The 17764-nt window shown below is 32.9% G+C and overlaps 1 protein-coding gene across 1 annotated transcript; it reads right to left on the reverse strand.

Annotated features, from left to right (window-relative positions):
- Nucleotides 1–1137: 1137 nt before the first annotated feature.
- On the reverse strand, nt 1138–6054 carry RBCX2 (Chaperonin-like RbcX protein). Its single transcript, XM_086425783.1, has 5 exons — nt 5428–6054; nt 2791–2882; nt 2034–2094; nt 1869–1934; nt 1138–1474 (listed from the first exon to the last, which is right to left on the reverse strand). Exons 1-5 carry the CDS (start codon nt 5770–5772, stop codon nt 1352–1354), a joined length of 687 nt encoding a protein of 228 aa, XP_086281909.1. The 5' UTR covers nt 5773–6054; the 3' UTR covers nt 1138–1351.
- Between the last annotated feature and the right edge of the window lie 11710 nt (nt 6055–17764).

Below are 17764 nucleotides of genomic sequence, written 5' to 3' on the forward strand. Positions count from 1 at the left end.
AGTTGAGTCAATGATCAACATGACCTTGGAAGGCGTGACCCCAAGAAATATCGAAAAGAGATTTTGAGGCTAATTAGAAGAATATGTGCTTATCTACCATCAAGGAATATCGATTAAATGCCTCGACAAACAACCAGACTCACTTAGATAGGTAGAAATTACCCCTAACATATCTCATCTCTTGTTCATCGATCATTGTATTCTAGTAAGCAAGCCTTCCAAAAGAACACTAAAAATTGTTTAAAGAGAACAAATACGTCAAAGCACATAAGGAATACTCGACACACGCACGCTAAACCTATAAAGTCTTCAACTAGAACATGATTAAACTATCCCTAATGAAACAAAATTATAAAATAGGGATTTCATATGTATGATCCAACTAGTTTGGAAATTTTAAAATGAAGAACAAAGACAAGGGCTCGTCCTTAAATAAAACTACTTGAAAAAGGAGCAATTCATCACATTGATTTCAAGCCCTCAAAAAAGCCTCGTGTTGGACCATCATTTCGAGCACTACTTTCACAAACTTTTCGATTAAATTGGAAGGAAAAAAAAAACGAAAAAAAAAAAGGGGGATTTCAATATTATTTTACTAATCTAGAGTACGTTAACCTAGATAAAATTTCAATCTTCCTAGATTTAGTCTCGGATGATGCACTAGTAAGAAGAGATGACCTTGAAGAAGATAAAGGGGACTTAGGTTGTGAAGCAAAGCAGTTTAGTTCCGACCCGCACGAAAGGCGTAACGATCTAAGTACTATCTCGGAGAGAGGCTCGGTGAAATAGACATGTCTGTGAAGATGCGGACTACCCGCACCTGGACAGAAAGACCCTATGAAGCTTTACTGTTCCCTGGGATTGGCTTTGGGCCTTTCCTGCGCAGCTTAGGTGGAGGACGAAGATTCTAATATTTTTATATTTTAAACAATATAAATCTTGAATTGTATTATTGTAGTCTAATATGAGATATGAAATTTGATGATATAATATGAGAACACCACTTAATAAGAATAATTACACAGCCCTAACCCTACCTCGATTTTTTTCCCGAATTTTCTCTTGCCGACTTATTCCTGAACCCTAACTTGGTAACTATGTCTCGGACGGCAATCATCAAAGATTTATCCCAAAAAATTGAAAGATTGAAAGCTACAGATATCTCATTGCTTCATGATTATCTCAAATGTAGTAACCTAACTATAGATATATACATGAACAATAATGCAATTGTGCAACATTTCTTATTAGGTTATGGAAATAATATAAAAGCAGCCTTTATAACCTAGGTAGGAAGAACAACAAAGAAATAAAGACGAGCACATACAGCCAAGATCAAGAGTGTAACTAATCATCCAATCTTCTCCGTGTTTGTGTCATCAGATGGCCATATGACAGTCTCTATAAGACGTTCTCGCATCAACTCCAAGTTCTGTTCAGAGATTTCTTGATATATTGCGGCATGATCGCATTTCTGAATCAAAATGACAAGCAATAAAGTTTGTAGTTTATGCATAAATTCAATTTTGTTTGTGTTTGTGTGTCCGAGGGACGGTGAAAGGGAAAATTAGAGTCATATAGTAATTTCTTGAGTATTTTAGAAATACCCCCATGTTAAATTGATGATATTAGGTTTACCCCCCTTGACCGTAAGTCAAGGTTGCATTTTTCTTGATGATTTAACAGTGAAATCTTGATTTTTTTATTTTTTCAAAATGCTCTTCAAATAGTTAATTACAAAATCAAAATTTCACTGTTAAAACTTCAAGAAAATGCAATGTTGACTTCCGGTCAAGGGGGTAAACCTAATATCACCAATTTAACAGAGGGGTATTTCTAAAATGTCCTAATTTCTTTCTAACACATACCTTAACCCATTTTCCGTATAAGTGAAGGCGTGTTACCATCACTCTTTCGGCCAGATCTTGCTTCTCCTGCCAATTTACGAAATTGGGTATAAGAGTTTCTGTTATTCCATCAAAATCTGAACCAAATTCGGAATAAAATATCAACAATAAGATACCGAACTCTACCTTTCCAAGAGTACGAATGAAAAGCTTCCCATCTCCTCCAGGCTTATTTGTTACTATAAAACTGTCGAGGCAGTAAAAAAAGCAGGGTTGAAATCACAGATAACTAGAAGTTAAATCCTTAGAAGAACGTTAAAAACAGTGAGAGTTGTGGGATAATCACAAGTAGGGCATAAAATGGATCGGATTTTATTCCAACTCTGAGTAATCCAAATCCGAATTTAGCAGGTTTGGATCCTTGGAGTAGATCTGAATAAAAAAATATTGGTCAAATATGGTTTGATGTCCCATGATCCAAATTGGATACGGATCCATCCATATATCCGTCTAGATCCAAATTGTATATTGCTTCATAAATTATGTTTTTTACGTTTTTCAAAATATCCTTTTCTACCACTTTAATATAACACAAATTCTTATAGAAGAAAATGATTATGATGGTAAAATAGAATGGTATAGCAATTAACTTAACAAGTATAGGAAAAAAAATGTTGAAATATCCGGAAGTATCCGACCTGAATCAAGCAATTCAGTCGGGTTGAATCTAGATCCGTCTTAAGTGAAATCAAAATGATTTCGATATGGTTTATCTAGTAGGATCTAAGTCCAATTCGGGTCCAAATAAAAAAATCAGGATCTGAATATGGATATACTCAAATCCGAGCCGAATCCGACCCATTTTAAGCCGTAGTCACAAGTAATAAGAAGTTAAATCCTTTTATAAAAAAAAATGTATGGTGAAGTAAAGTGTTATACTTACTCATAGAACCACCTGTACTGTGTCGGGTTCATCTCGTAAAGCTGATTAAGAACAGTCCTTACAGCTTTGTACGTAAAATAGTTGAGAATGTGCTGCAATCCAAGGAACTCTTGATAAAAAAACAGAACAACTCAACGTATAATAAATTATTTTGAAAAAACATTCTAGACAATGCAATAGCTCCTATTAAGTTTGTGGAATATTGAGAGAAAAAAATTGTTTGTGTGTTTAACAATGGGCTTGATCTAGGAAGAATTTTGGGGATTGTGGTGTTTATATTTAAATGGGAGGAGATTGTTGCGGAAAATCTCCCTTCAACTGATCAAGATTGATAAACTACGAAGATTAAAACAGAGAACAAAACACAAGAGATTTACGTAGTTTGGCAAGATTGCCTACATCCACAGGCGGTGATAATAATTCTTTATTGATGACAACTGCAAAAATACAATACCAATTTTAGGGTTTCTAAACTTGGAAGATATATGGCGTTCTAGGGCGAAATACGACTCGAGATACACTAAAAAATAACTTAAGTTAGGGCCATACACCAATAGACACTTACAGGAGGGTTTCTTCATAGCCATTCTCTTCTTCTTTTCAATATATAAAGTGTTAGTGGTTAGCAAGGTGAAGGTGGTTGAAGGGGGTTAGAACCTAGGACGTGGGAACAAAGCCTTTTTGGGTACATAGTAACAAATAACTTCGTTTTTTTTAAGAAGTGTCACTTAGATAAGTGGTAAGACGTGTGGAGAATTGTTCCCAAGTCCAATGTTCAAACCCCTTGAACCCATACTTCTTATGTTAACCACTAACCATATTACCTATCAAAAAACAAAACAAAAAAACTCCGTTTTTTCTAAGAAGTCTCGTTTAAAACGTGTTTTGAAACTTCAATGATTAAAGCAATAAAAAAAAACTTGTCTTTAAAAAAAAAAACAAATTCTTATGTTCTACTCTTTTTTTTTTTTTAATGTTTTAAACATATTTTTTTAAATAATAAAAGCCCCTTTGAGTACAAAACTTTAGATTTCTCCGGTTTCCAAAGAAGAAAGTTGAAAAAGGCTACCAAAGAGAACAATCTTGAGCTACATTAAATTTTAGGCGACCGATTTCAAAGTTTATAAAAAAAAAAAATAATAAAAAAAAAAGGTTATTACTGAAACCTACTTAATGAAAGTATCTCTAAACTTATTTTGCCAAGGTCTCTAAGAGATAATTAGTACTAAAGACAGCTTATCCCAACTATTTAGGGTCAGCAATAACTCTATACTAAATCCCATCTCCTATTAAAGCTTCACTTTTTATTAAGTCTAACATTGTTGGTTAACTCCTAGTGTTGATTTTTAAGGAGAAAAATGACATTTTGAAATGAAGTGATATTAGAGGACTCATGAAATTGATGAGGATTGCAATCAAAACCGTGGTTATGATTGGGGTTCAATTATACACTTGAGTATGAGCTCTGATATTTCTCCAACGGTTTCTTCATCTATTAGGCTATCAAAAAATAATTAAGGGCACAAGATCAGTTTTTCTTCTAATAGATCAGCTACATATCTATATATATATATATATATATATATATATATATATATATATTATTTTTATTTTTAGTTTTTTTTTAAAGGTCAAAAGGGTTAAGGTAGACCCAGATTAGCTACAACCGAAGAACCGGGACACCACAGGCATCCTGAAAAATAACAGAGACAAGGTCACTAGAGAGCAACTCACAATCTAATTCAATACAACCTATACTATTCTGGTAGGAAGCAAGCATGTCAGACCTGTTGGCCTCTCTAAAGACGTGGGAGAAGGGCACTTCGCTAAATGTGTCAAGAAAATTCCTTATAGAAAGGAACATGTGAAGCACACTCCACCGGGGGCTCCACCTACCCTTTAGGACTTGGATAGCAAGCCCCTTGATCACATTTTGAGTCTTGGAATGCAAATTGAATTCAGATGATTCCATGACCATTTGGCTAGACGTACTGTTAGCATTGGTTGGCTTGGTAATTATTTGATTGGATCAACTTCAGTAGTCAGGGGATGGAGCAAGGATTTTGCTTATGTTGGGGGCAACTAAGACAATTAAAAAAATTAAATTTCTTGTAGGGGCAATAGCAACGGATTTTGTTTTCTGTCATTATCTATCACAAATCACAATAGCATATAAATCTTATATGTTCAAAAATTCTTGTGGGGGCAAGTGCCCCCATTGTAAGTACACCCCTATTGGTAATCAACCATATTGTTTGCTTGAACACCAAGGCTAAACACAACATTTCATATTTCATGGTGAGAGAAAAGTTAAACGGTGTTTCCTAATTGAAGTTCGTTGAAGATTTGATTCCTATAGAAATTCCTCAGTTTAACATACTTTGATGGTCTTACAAGAACTAAAATTTTATGTTCCCATTACTTTGGTTGCTATATAATACCAAAATACTTATTTACTCTTCAACAAACAGCCACATAACCAAAGAAATCCAATACCCAACCATTGGAGCTCCATGACTTCAGAATTAAAGAAATAGAATACTAAGTCACACACTCATATTAATCAAACACATAGAATAATTCAAACTTTCCGAATTTAAATTAATCTAAAAAACATAATTAGATGGGTTCTTATACCGTTTTAACATCGTTGAAGCTGTCTTCGTACTGTCCACCCAATTCATTGACAATCACCAGACTCCGAACCTTACGTTGCTTCTTCAAATACTGATTCATAATTCCTGAAAGAACTTTCGCCGAGAGGCGCCAATCTTGCCAAGCATCAACAAATGAACTGCTCAATTCTAATTGCCCCGGCCTCCGTTGTCGAAATTGCTTCCTACTCATTAATTTTCTGTATAAACCCAGATCTCCACTACTCTTGAAACTCATATTAGATGAAGAAAGTGCATCCAAACAGAGACATGGGCTTGTGTGTGAATCAAGAATGGATGAACCTACAATTGATAAAGCTCCCACCATTCTTTCTCACAAACACACTCAAACCCAATAAAATTTTCAAGAAATTTCACCAAGATCTCTTCTTGAACACTGCAATTCAATTCAAAATAAGAGATACCCACTGAGGAAAATCCTCAAACAAGTAGTGGGTATCAATCAAAATCGAAACTTGGAAGATGAACTCAAAGATTCAGGAGATTTCTTGGAATTTTGATGAAAAAGCTTGCTAGGTTAAGAGTAGAAAAAAGCGTTTTGAGGCTGTCTCGACCCTCACCAGAGGTTTTTATGAGGTCCAAATCTCTCGTCTGAAATCACCTCTTAGATTCCACCCAACGACTCTGGACGGTTTTCCAACCTGGTGGGTATTTTGATTACGTGGCAGTATCTTATTGGATTTTACAGCCGTGCAAGATTCCAGTATCTTTAAAGTTTGGACTTCTTAACATCAAACCATAGTTTGTATCTTTCAATCAAACATACAGTTGACATAGTTGTAAAAACATAGATTTTAAACTACTTTTTTCTAGAGATACGTAAAGTATAAATCTCGAGGTTCATTTGATGGAGATTGTCAAACAATAGTGTTATTAAAAGCGTACGTTTGAGAAGAAATCGAATTGGATTCTACTTCTTGGGCGTTACATGCACAACACGTGTCTGGGAAGAGTTTGCTGTATCCCAAAAAAAGATGAGTCTGATACATAACACTCTTAAAATGCCAATTGGCATTCAAAAAACCCCTCAAATTCTCATTTAATGTGGTATGGATAGTCCAAACGTGTCACTTTGGACAAAACTTGCTTGCACGTGGCACATCATTTTAGGCATCATTGATTGATTTAGGCAAACTGTTTAATCAGCTTGACTAGTTATTTCTAGCCTTTCGATTGAGTATTTTACATCTTGGGTTAAGCGAGAGTGGATTATTTTGAAACTTACGATAAAATAAAAATAAAAATGAACACTCAAATACAAAAACTCGTCCGAGATCAAAATGAATCGAACAAGTTATCTGGCTATCGAGTGAGATAGTTAATATGAATTGTCCATCACATTGACTTATGAAAATTATGTGAAGCCAACTGATCTTTATGTATTTTTTTAGATATAAAATAATTATTTTTTGATAATTTAAATATATAGTTTTTACATAAAAATAAGATTTCGTGACACCAATCCACCATAAATTGAAGATGACAGCTAGCTTAGTTGGTTAAGTTAGTCACCGTTGGCCATATCATAGACTTTGGTTCGATTTCTAACATTTATTGATCTCATTAAAAAAGTTACCGACAAAAAATATATAATTATTTAATATTTATTAATAAATAATTTAAATGACAAATCAATTCAATATAGTTGGGAACGAGACATGATGACCATGGGGAATCTTGTTGGAGATCCTTGAAAAGTACATATGTATTGGATCATTATAAACATCTAATCAACAATTAGTCATATTTTTCAACATTTTGAATAGTATCAAACTTCTAGCTCATATATTGAAAAAAATAAAAAAATAAAAAATTGGCTCTCTTTAGGGCCTCCAACACTCCCTTATATATGGGTCAAGTTCTATGGACAAACTTTTAGACAAAATGTTTTGTCCTATATGAGCTAAAAGTTTTTGATTTCAGAATGGTCTGATTTTTTGTGAGGATGATCTCTATGGTGAGGAAATCATCCTTACAAAAAATCAGTTGATTCTGAAATTTCTAACCTAATTTATAAGTTGAAGAATTGTGGACCTTTAATTTTTTGTCTTTAGTTTGTAACCAATTTTCATGGTGTTAGAAGTTTTGGTAGAGATCATCCTCATAAAAAAATCAACTCATTTCAAAAAAATTTAGTCATACAAGAGAAAATTTTGTTTAGAATGTTGTCTCCAATTTTGTCTATTGAACGTTATATATATATATATATGTATGGGTCCCTTTCACCACCCTAAGCTTTACCCTACACTTTAACAAACATGTTTTGTCCTACATAGGTTAGAAGTTTTGGAATAAGCTGATTTTTGGTGAGGATGATCTCTATGGTGAGGAGATCATCCTCACCAAAAATCAGCCCATTCCAAAACTTCTAACCCCATAAAAAATGGTTTACAAAAAATGGACGGTCCACAATTTTTCAACTTGTAAACATGAGGTTAAAATTTTTGGAATGGGCTGATTTTTGGTGAGGATGATCTTCTAATCATAAAGATCATCCTCACCAAAAATCAGCTCATTCCAAAACTTCTAACCCATGTAGGACATAGCACGTTTGTTAAAGTGTAGGGTAAAGCTTAGGGTGTTGAACATTTCCCTATATATATAGGGACAGGATCAAGGGCCATATGAAAAAACATATGTAAAAACAATGTAACATTAATAAAATTTCAAAATATAGGTTAGAAGTTTCGGATTGAGCTGATTTTTTGTGAGGATGATCTCTATGATGGGACGATCATCTGAAAAAAAAATCAGTCCAATCTGAAACTTCTAACACCATTAAAAGTAATTTAGAATGTAGACCGTCGATTTTTGTCAATTTTTTTCAATAATTTGTAAATCACTTTTGATGGATGTAGAAGTTTCTTATTGAGCTGATTTTTTGTGAGAATGATTTTCTCATCATAGTGACCATCCTCGCAAAAAATCAGCTTAATCCAAAACCTCTAACCCATATTTTGAAAAACCATTGTTTTTTCATATTGTGTATATATATATATATATATATATATTATATATATATATATATATATAATATATATATATTATATATATATATATATATGGGAAATGTTCAGCACCTAAGTTTTGCCCTACACTTTAACAAACTTTTTTTTCCTACATGGGTTAGAAGTTTTAGAATGGGCTGATTTTTGGTGAGGATGATCTCTATGATTAGAAGATCATCCTCCCCAAAAATCAGCCCATTCCGAAATGTTTAGCCCCATGTTTACAGGCTGAAAAATCGTGGACCGTCCATTTTTTGTAAACCATTTTTGATGGGGTTAGAAGTTTTGGAATGAGCTAATTTTTGGTGAGGATGATCTCCTCACCATAAAGATCATCCTCACCAAAAATCAGCCCATTCCGAAACTTCTAACCCATGTAGGACAAAACACGTTTGTTAAAGTGTAGGGTAAAACTAAGGGTGCCGAACGGGACCTATATATATATATATATATATGGGGGGGGGCGTTCAATGGCCAACTTTTTGGCAAAACATTTTTCAAAACATGAGTTAGAGGTTTTGGAATTGGCTGATTTTTGGTGAGGATGATCTCTACGGTGAGGAGATCATCCTCACCAAAAATCAGCCCATTCCAAAACTTCTAACCCATATTTACAAGCTAAAAAATCGTGGACCGTTCATTTTTTGTAAACTGTTTTTGATGGGGTTAGAAGTTTTGGAATGGGCTGATTTTTGGTGAGGATGATCTCCTCACTGTAGAGATCATCCTCACCAAAAATCAGCCCATTCCAAAACCTCTAACCCATGTTTTGAAAAATGTTTTGCCAAAAAGTTTGCTAAAAAGTTTGCCCTTGATCGCTACCCTATATATATATATATTATATATATATATATATCTATATATATATATATATATATATATATATGAGAGAGAGAGAGAGAGAGAGAGAGATGAGGTTATATGAATCGAAGAACCATCTAACTCTATAGACCTCATGTATATAGAGCATGAAATTTTATGAACTCCAAAAACAACAGAATTGAAAAGAGAGATTTTTTCACCATTGGATTTAAATTTTACATCTAAGAGTTCAATGGCCGTCCATTTTTATATTTAAGATCTGTCTCTAAAACCTATTTTTTGGGGGGAGATTTTTTTTCCAAACCCATGCAACCTTTTCCCATATATATGGGTTAGGTTCGATAGGCAACACATTTGTCCTATGTGTCTTAAAATTTTCAGATTAAGTTGATTTTTTGTAAGGGTGATCTCTTCAACCTAGAGATCCTCTTCTCAAAAAATCAACTCAATCTGAAACTTTAAAATCATATAGGACAAATGCGTTGGCTCCTTGACATTGGCTGTCAAACATTGTGGTATGGGTATTTTGGTACTTGTATAATGGCACTTGTGTAAATATCAAATTTTACATTGACATTTTTGTAAAAATATTTATTGCTTTTATTTTTTTCATCTTTTATATTTTTATGATGGGGGTGTCTGGACTCGTAGGCCCTACTAGCAGGGGTTATGCCTGTGCAACTGAAAAATTGTGGTGTAAATTAAGATTGAAAACACAAAAAATTGAAATCCAAAATTTGATTGTACTTGGGAAAATTAAATACGAGAGACAAAAAAAATAGAAGGAGAGAGAACGAGGGGGAGCATAGAAATAGGGAGAGAAGAAGAAGATTTGAAGCAAGGGAAGGGACAGGAGCGAAATCAAAGGGAGGAGACAAAAAACAAGAGTAGAAAGAGAGAGATATGAGTAAGGGTGGTCAACAACAGAGGTCGTTGGTGATCATGGTGGTGGTGGTAGAGAAAATTAAAAAAACAAGGCGTTAGGGTTTTGTTGAGGGCCCACACTTTGTTGAATTTTTTATTGAAGATGAATATTTTTTTCTAAAGAAAAAAAAATCTGATGAAACGATGAAAAATATGATTTTCCATGAAAATGTAAATCCAACCCATTTTCCATGGATAATCCAACACACACTAAAAGAAAAATAGTTAAGATATAAAAGACCAAAATATCTTACATATATCCTAAAAGATAAAATAATTAAATGTATTTTTGAAAAGAAAAAAAAAAGGGTATAAGATATTGCTAATGTTGCAATGAAACAGTGGAAACTAACACCATTGAAACTTATTTACTATACATACTTTGCGATTCTCTTGTTGTAATTTTATTGTCAGAATTTATTTGGCAAGCACTACACCAATGTCTAAAATTGAAAGTTAATCGATCAAAGGAAATATAAGGTATTGTTTGTTAAATTGAAAAAAATAAATGTTGAATGACTTTAAGTGCAAACTTATAAGTTCTAAATTTAAGTATTGAAAAAGTTGTTTGTTTAGATGCCAAAATAGTGTTGAATTCATTAAAATTAAGCATTAAATTCACATAATCGTGTTTGTTACACATTGTTGAAATTAATAAATTATCTTTTTTACCCTTACAATCATATTATACATTGTTTCCATGTTTTAAATGCTTATTTCTTATCAAGCACAATAAAATATATTATTTTTTATAAAATTAAAATATAATTTATTTTTAAATAATAAGTAATATTCAAAATTTTAATTTCTAAATAATATTTTTAATTTCTAAAACCTCACAAATTTCAAATTAAAAATAATAATGTCATACAACTCACCAAAATTTGAAATCAACATCAAAGGAACTTAATTTTGGATGAATATTTTTCGATGGAAATAAATGATGTGTAATTATAAAAGTACCCTACAAATTAATAAGGACAACCCATACTATAGCCAATTGGTTTTTGTCTTATATGGGTTAAAGTTTTTGGAATGAGCTAATTTTTGATGAGGATGATCTTATATGGTTTGGAGATCATTCTCACAAAAAATCAACCCCATTCTGAAGCTTCTAACAACATCAAAACTAATTTCTAAAACTAAAAAAAATAGACGATTTATGGTTCTTGAACTTTTTTTTGATAGGGTTAGAAGATTTGGGATGGGCTGATTTTTGGTGAGGATGATCTCCTCATTGTAGAAATCATCTTCACCAAAAATACACTCATTCTGAAACTTTTAACTCATATAAGACAAAAAAAATCGGTCATGGTATGGGTTTATTAATTTGTGAGGTACTTATATAATTATACATGAGATATAAGAAGTAATATCATTTTAAATATAAGGACTTACTTGTCTATATTGAAAAAGACAAGTGCTTACCACTTCTACGCAAAAATTAAGCATCAAAATAATACTGATTTTTTTCACTTATTTTCAGCTTTAAACACTGAAAATATGAAGGAAACAAACGCGTTAATTTGATAAAAAGTACTGAATTCTTTTTTTCAACATCAATCGCCGAAAATTAACGCAAACAAACAGCGCCTTAAATCTCTCGAAGAAGACACAATCATCTTATTACGCTAATCTCGAGGAACCTATCATCTACACTCACCACATCTTTTTATTTACACTTTTGGAAAAGTGAACATCATTAAATTAATTAGTGCCGAATCTTGAGGAGAGTGATCTAAAAAGTCACTCCAATTAGGATCTTTCAAGCCTTGGATCTTTACTACAGATTACTGAGTGACGTCACCCCCTACATAGGGTGGTTGATGCTTTGGGATAGGGGTTGCGTTTTTATTCTTTAAGCCTATAAAATGGGATTATTAGAAAAAGATATAGTAGTCTTAGCTAGGTTTTAGTAGTGCTTTGGTAAGCTAATTACTATTTTTTTGTACTTGTGTAGTTTCTTTGCTGGTTTTGCTACTTATTTTAGCAGAAACTCTTCAAGATCTAAAATGGGTTCTCTCTCAACATATTTGAGTTGAGGATTACTTAGGTTTTGTATTTTTTTTTTGTGTGTGTGTGTGTCAAATTTAGTAGATTTAAAGTTCTCAAATGGGTTGTTGGGTTTAGCTAAAATTAGTAAAGATTCTAGTTAAAGTTTCCACCACCTTAGCAATTTTTCAGTAACTTTAGTAGAACTTCTTTCAAAAGCTCTCAAATGACTCCATTTGGTAGAAGAGGAAGAAGAAGAAGAAGAAGAAACCAATACAAGAGAAAAGTTCTCCAATCTAAGAACCAAGAAACATCAATGGAGTTGCCTTGTAATTCCACCACCACTTCAAACTCAGATAAACTATCAAAGATTGAAGACAAAGATGATGACAATGGTGCCGATGTTTCTAGCAGCGGATGCTCTACTCCTAAGGCTCAGAGATTCCGAATACCCGATATGGTTTCGTGTCCACCGGCTCCGAAGAAGCCAAGAGTAGCCTCATATTGTTCTTCACAAAGTTCACCAATCTCTTTCTTTGCTCCTCCAGATATAGAGCTCTTCTTCTACTTTGCACTTCATAATATATCAGTGTGAAATTTGTGAAAGATCAATCCAACAAGTTTTGGAGGTGATCCTTTTGGGTTTTTTTTTTCTTACATTGAGTCATTGAGTTACAGTTGAGAGTTTGAGGCTTTGGTTGAGTAATCTTTGAAGAATTTTTGCTAATCTAAGTTGGGTTTTTTATTAATATGTGTAGAATATATTGATCAGCTAGATGTAGCTGGGCTTGTTTAGCTAAATTTAATGTTAATTGTGTGGGTTTTTGTTTCCTGACATTTGGAGAAGTGAAAATTAATATTGGATTTGATTTACGAGTAGGAGAGTTTGAGGGTTTGGTTGTGTAATCTAAGAAGCATTTTTAGCATACTTTTTTTTCTAATTCTAGTTGGGTTTTCTCTGTGTGGCATACATTCTAAACAGCTAAACCTGGGTTTTTTTAGCTAAATTTAGTATTAATTATATGGTTTTGATTATTGGAGAGGTGAAATGTAATGTTGGATTTGATTTACAGTTATTGGATGAATATTAGAAGCATTTTTAGCAGACTTGTTTTGCTAATTTAGTTGGGTTTTTTGTTTTTTTTTTTTTTTTTTTTGGGTAGGATGTATTAATCAGCTAAATTTAGCTAGGGTTTGTATAGCTAAATTTAGCCTTAATTGTGTGGTTTTGTTTCTGTAATTTAGAGATGTGAAATATAATATTGTGTTGGATTTGGGGCTGAGTTTGAATGTAAATTGAATTTGTTAAGTCAAACTTGGAAAAGGGAAAGTCACAATGTATTTTATTTTATTTTTAGATTATTCAATCTTCTTCTTCCATCCTTCTAAATGTTGTTTTCTTTTGAAAATTTTCACCATTTTTTCTTGCCTTTGATAGTGATATAATGGACTTAAGAACTTATTAGGGAACTATATAAACAATACTCTTGTATAAGACATCCCCTCCATTGATCTTCATCATATAATCAATTGATTCAAAGGCTTCAATCGATAAGGCACTTTTGAAAATCCCAACAATCATATTTTGAAAATAACATGGATGAAGATAGTTAAAAAATATATCTAAATTTATCAATAAAAAAAAATATTTACGATTCAAGATAATTAAAAAAAAAAAAAAAAAAAACCCTTATATAAAAGATTTGCGCTCAGCTAAGTGAATTATGTTTCTCTATTCTATCGTGCCCAAAACCAAGTCTTTTGTTATTGAAAGTGAGTATAACAAAGGATTTTCCTATACCTTATAGGGATGAGACTAGTTCTTACGGTTGCACGCTCTAAACTCGTAGAAGTTTTCAAACGTGTTATAAGGTAAATCAGGAGACCACCTTGTTTCGAACTTCAGGTTATCACTATCCAAGTTATTGTAAGTCTTCCTCCTATTGTTTTAAGACTTTTAATTTGAATATTTCTTCTAAATGCGATTGTAATCAACTTTCATTAAACATGTTCAAACCATCACAGTTGATTTGCTCTTAATTTAATATCTATTTAAATTACTCTTCTTTTTTTTCTTTGAATATGTTAGTTTATAAAACATTGAATAGAGTTAAACATCGACATAAAATTATATTTCTATCCAATATTTGGGATAAGGCATCGATCATGATCTTTTGATTGGTATAACTTTGACTTGTAGTCAACCCAAGCACCCCATTCATTTCACCATGATTCATGTTGTTCCCTGTAGCTCATGTTGGATATAGGGGATAAAGAAGTCAAATTTGTTGTGATAATCTTCATCAAATCAGATGTGAAGCCAACCATTGTCCTCACCTCTATTGGAAGAGAGATTCTTGTCACACTGTAATGTTACCCTCTCGAAAATCCCACGTTTGAGCAATTTTGGGCCTACATTAACATATTACCATTTGATCGATCACTTCGTGATTTTTATCGGCTGATTTGGATATCTTTTGATACTCAAGTTTAAAATCTTTAATCAATCTGATTTTTTATGTGCATTCCACCAAGAGATTCATGTATCAGTGGGCCCAAAAAAATGTGCCAAATGACTTTTTTTTGTGGGGTGACATCAAGCATTCTGTGTTATACTAGGACACCAGAAATGTACCCAAACTCTAGTTAACTTGATTGGTGAAACATGTGGCTTGTTGTGGGTCGCTTAATATAGAATTTGATGTGATGGTTTCGCATCAAAGTGAAATTTAGGGGGACAAAGGTATCTTTTGCTTTTGAATTGTTTTAATAGTTGTTGAAATCATGGTGTCAAGTGTATGTGTCCGTGTGGAGCCTAGTAATGATCAGAGAATCCAATGAAGGAGCTCGTGTGGGTTGTGACCATAGCCAATATCTCGCACTTATTTCTCGCGAGTTTCACGTAAATTGTTCAAACTAGATCCAAAATCCAATAACTTTGTGCCCCGATCAAAGTTTTGGATTCAGATAAGTGGGTTCGCTCAGTTTGAATTCGGGTTTGCCTTCAAGAATTAACCCGGTTCATAGGGATAGAAAGAGATGAGTGCATTTGAAGGTTGAAGATGATGGTTTCTGATCATTTTGCATTAGTCTATTATTAAATACCAAGGTCAAAAGGTATATTATCAATTTAAAATTTTGGAGAATATCTCAAATATTATCAAAATGTGTAGGGAGATATAAAAAAAAGTGAAGTTCCCTTAATTCGTTATTTTTCACGAATGCACAACGAATCATATCGCAAATTGGTTCGATTCGAACCAATTTATGGTTTGATACTTAACTAGCAAATTAGGTAATCTAGAATGATTTGATATCTTATTGAATCGGATCTAGATCAACCATATCCTAAATCGATAAGTGTTCCCCTTTTTACCTGTTTAATAGCTTGAGACAAGTACAATGAGGATCAGAACCGGACAACTAAGCCTAGTTGAAATGCCAATCAGGAAGGCTATCGGAAGGATAGGGTTTTTAAACCTCTCTTCCTCTTGTTGGTGCTTTAATACCAGATAATCACTCCCTTTCTCTCATATTACATTGACCATGCGTCTCCTTAGCTCTTATATTTCTTGCAGAACCGGAGCTTTTTGCTGGCCGAAGCGCGTCAGGTTGTTTTGTTATGGGGGCATCATGTGTCGTTTCATCATCAGGGCCAAAGACTGAAGTTTTATTCCAGTCCAGTCCCTCTATTCTAAGCTCCTCTGTTTGCGTAGTAGTGTTAGACAATATATAAATTATATTAGGGTCTTGTTAACGTGTGTCCGTGCAATAACTACACCTTGGGATTAAGCATTTGAGAGTATTTTGATAATAAAAGAGTTTTTAATGGCATTTTCGATACTAAATTCAATTCCCAAGGTGTATTTATTACACTTTAACGTGTGACCTAACAAAATCCATTATATTATATATTTGTTTAAACATATGAAATATATTTAGATTTTGTATATCAAATCGGGTTTAGTTCATTCCAATATGATCTAATGCTTATTGGATCAATTCTAAATCCAATCCAATATTTTTCTGATTGGTACCAAATCAACCTTAATCCAATCCAAACCCACTCTATTGAGAGACATGTTCCCTCATATGTTGTAGTTATCAATGGCTCAGATCAAACCCAAATATAATCGGTTCTAATCCAATAACTTCAGAGTTGGATCAAAGATTTGGATTTCGATAAGGATTTGACTTAATAACCTATTGGGTCAGTTAAATTGGATTTTAGCTTATTTAGATCCAATTGTTAATGGGTCCATAAAAGTCCTAATATTAAGATTTAATAAAAAAAAAACCAATCCAATAAGAATCGGATCTGATTCTTGTTGGATTGGTTCTAGGTCCGAACTAATCCTTATTGGATAGGTTCCAAAGTAAACGGATATCCGATCCAAAGCCAATCCATGGACAGCTTGTATTTTTTGAGGAATTTATTCGTTCAAATTTATCGTGAGATGAGTTTAGAAACTCTAGTATATAACTTGAAAATCTCAGATTCTGAGTATATGTGGAGCTTTTAAGAATAAAATGAGAAAGAAAAATTATGTTAAAGATGTCTTCTCGAAAACATGATAAAGATTTACCTTAAATGCAACAAATTTTCAGGCCCACCAACCCTATGAATGATGGGCCAACCACTTGGTGGACCCAAATCCAGTAAACTTTCATCGAGTTTCTTTATTGGTATTCGTCAGGAATTTATAACCGTTGGATTAAATATTTTTGGGTACTAAAACACGGTGGTGGGATCGTCGAAGACTCATGAAAAATACAACATTATGACCATTAAATCACAAAATACAATGGCCGATGATAAAATTCGTATCCCAAGAAAAAATCCCATGTGTCTATCCCATTTGTTGGATTTAATTATTTTTTATATATTTTGATGGGTTGTCGAGACCTGTAAACTCGACACATATCAGGAAAGTCAGGATAAATCCCTATGAGTGGCCAACGAGAGGGTTTAAACTCAAGACCTCTCTCTACATTTTGTATTTTAACGATCAGAATTTCATGTTTTTTTCATAAATCAACAAATCTCAAGCTATCATTGAATAGAATTTAGTATAAAAGATTGAATGATCTTTTCTTTTTCTTTTTTTCTTACTAATTACATATGGATTAATGTCTTTTCTTCTTTTAGGTGGGGATTCCCTTTTACCATTCCGATGAAATTCTATCTTACAAATATGGACTTTACTTAGATTTTTATCTTCTTCTTCTTCTTTTAACTTTAGCTTTTCTAGAATCCGAGGTTTCTCCCTTTGTCATCTATCGACTCCTTTTATAAAAGGAAGTTGCATCCTTCGTTTTTTGGGTCAAACTTAAATTCGGGTCATTTGAACCTCGTATTATGGTTGACCCAAACCATGGTTTGATAGTTTTGACCCTGATCCTTCTATGAATCTCGTGCTCAAAATGTTGGTATTATAATTTAATTCACACTTTAAAAAAGAAAATTGAATATAAAATGCCTTTATTCTCAGTTACAGATTACACCATTTTACCGAAAATAGAAATATATACCTGCAGAAAAAATCTAACTAG

Source organism: Akebia trifoliata, chromosome 15 (assembly GCF_017979445.1).
Source record: "Akebia trifoliata isolate Shusen 1 chromosome 15, ASM1797944v1, whole genome shotgun sequence".
NCBI lineage: Eukaryota > Viridiplantae > Streptophyta > Magnoliopsida > Ranunculales > Lardizabalaceae > Akebia > Akebia trifoliata.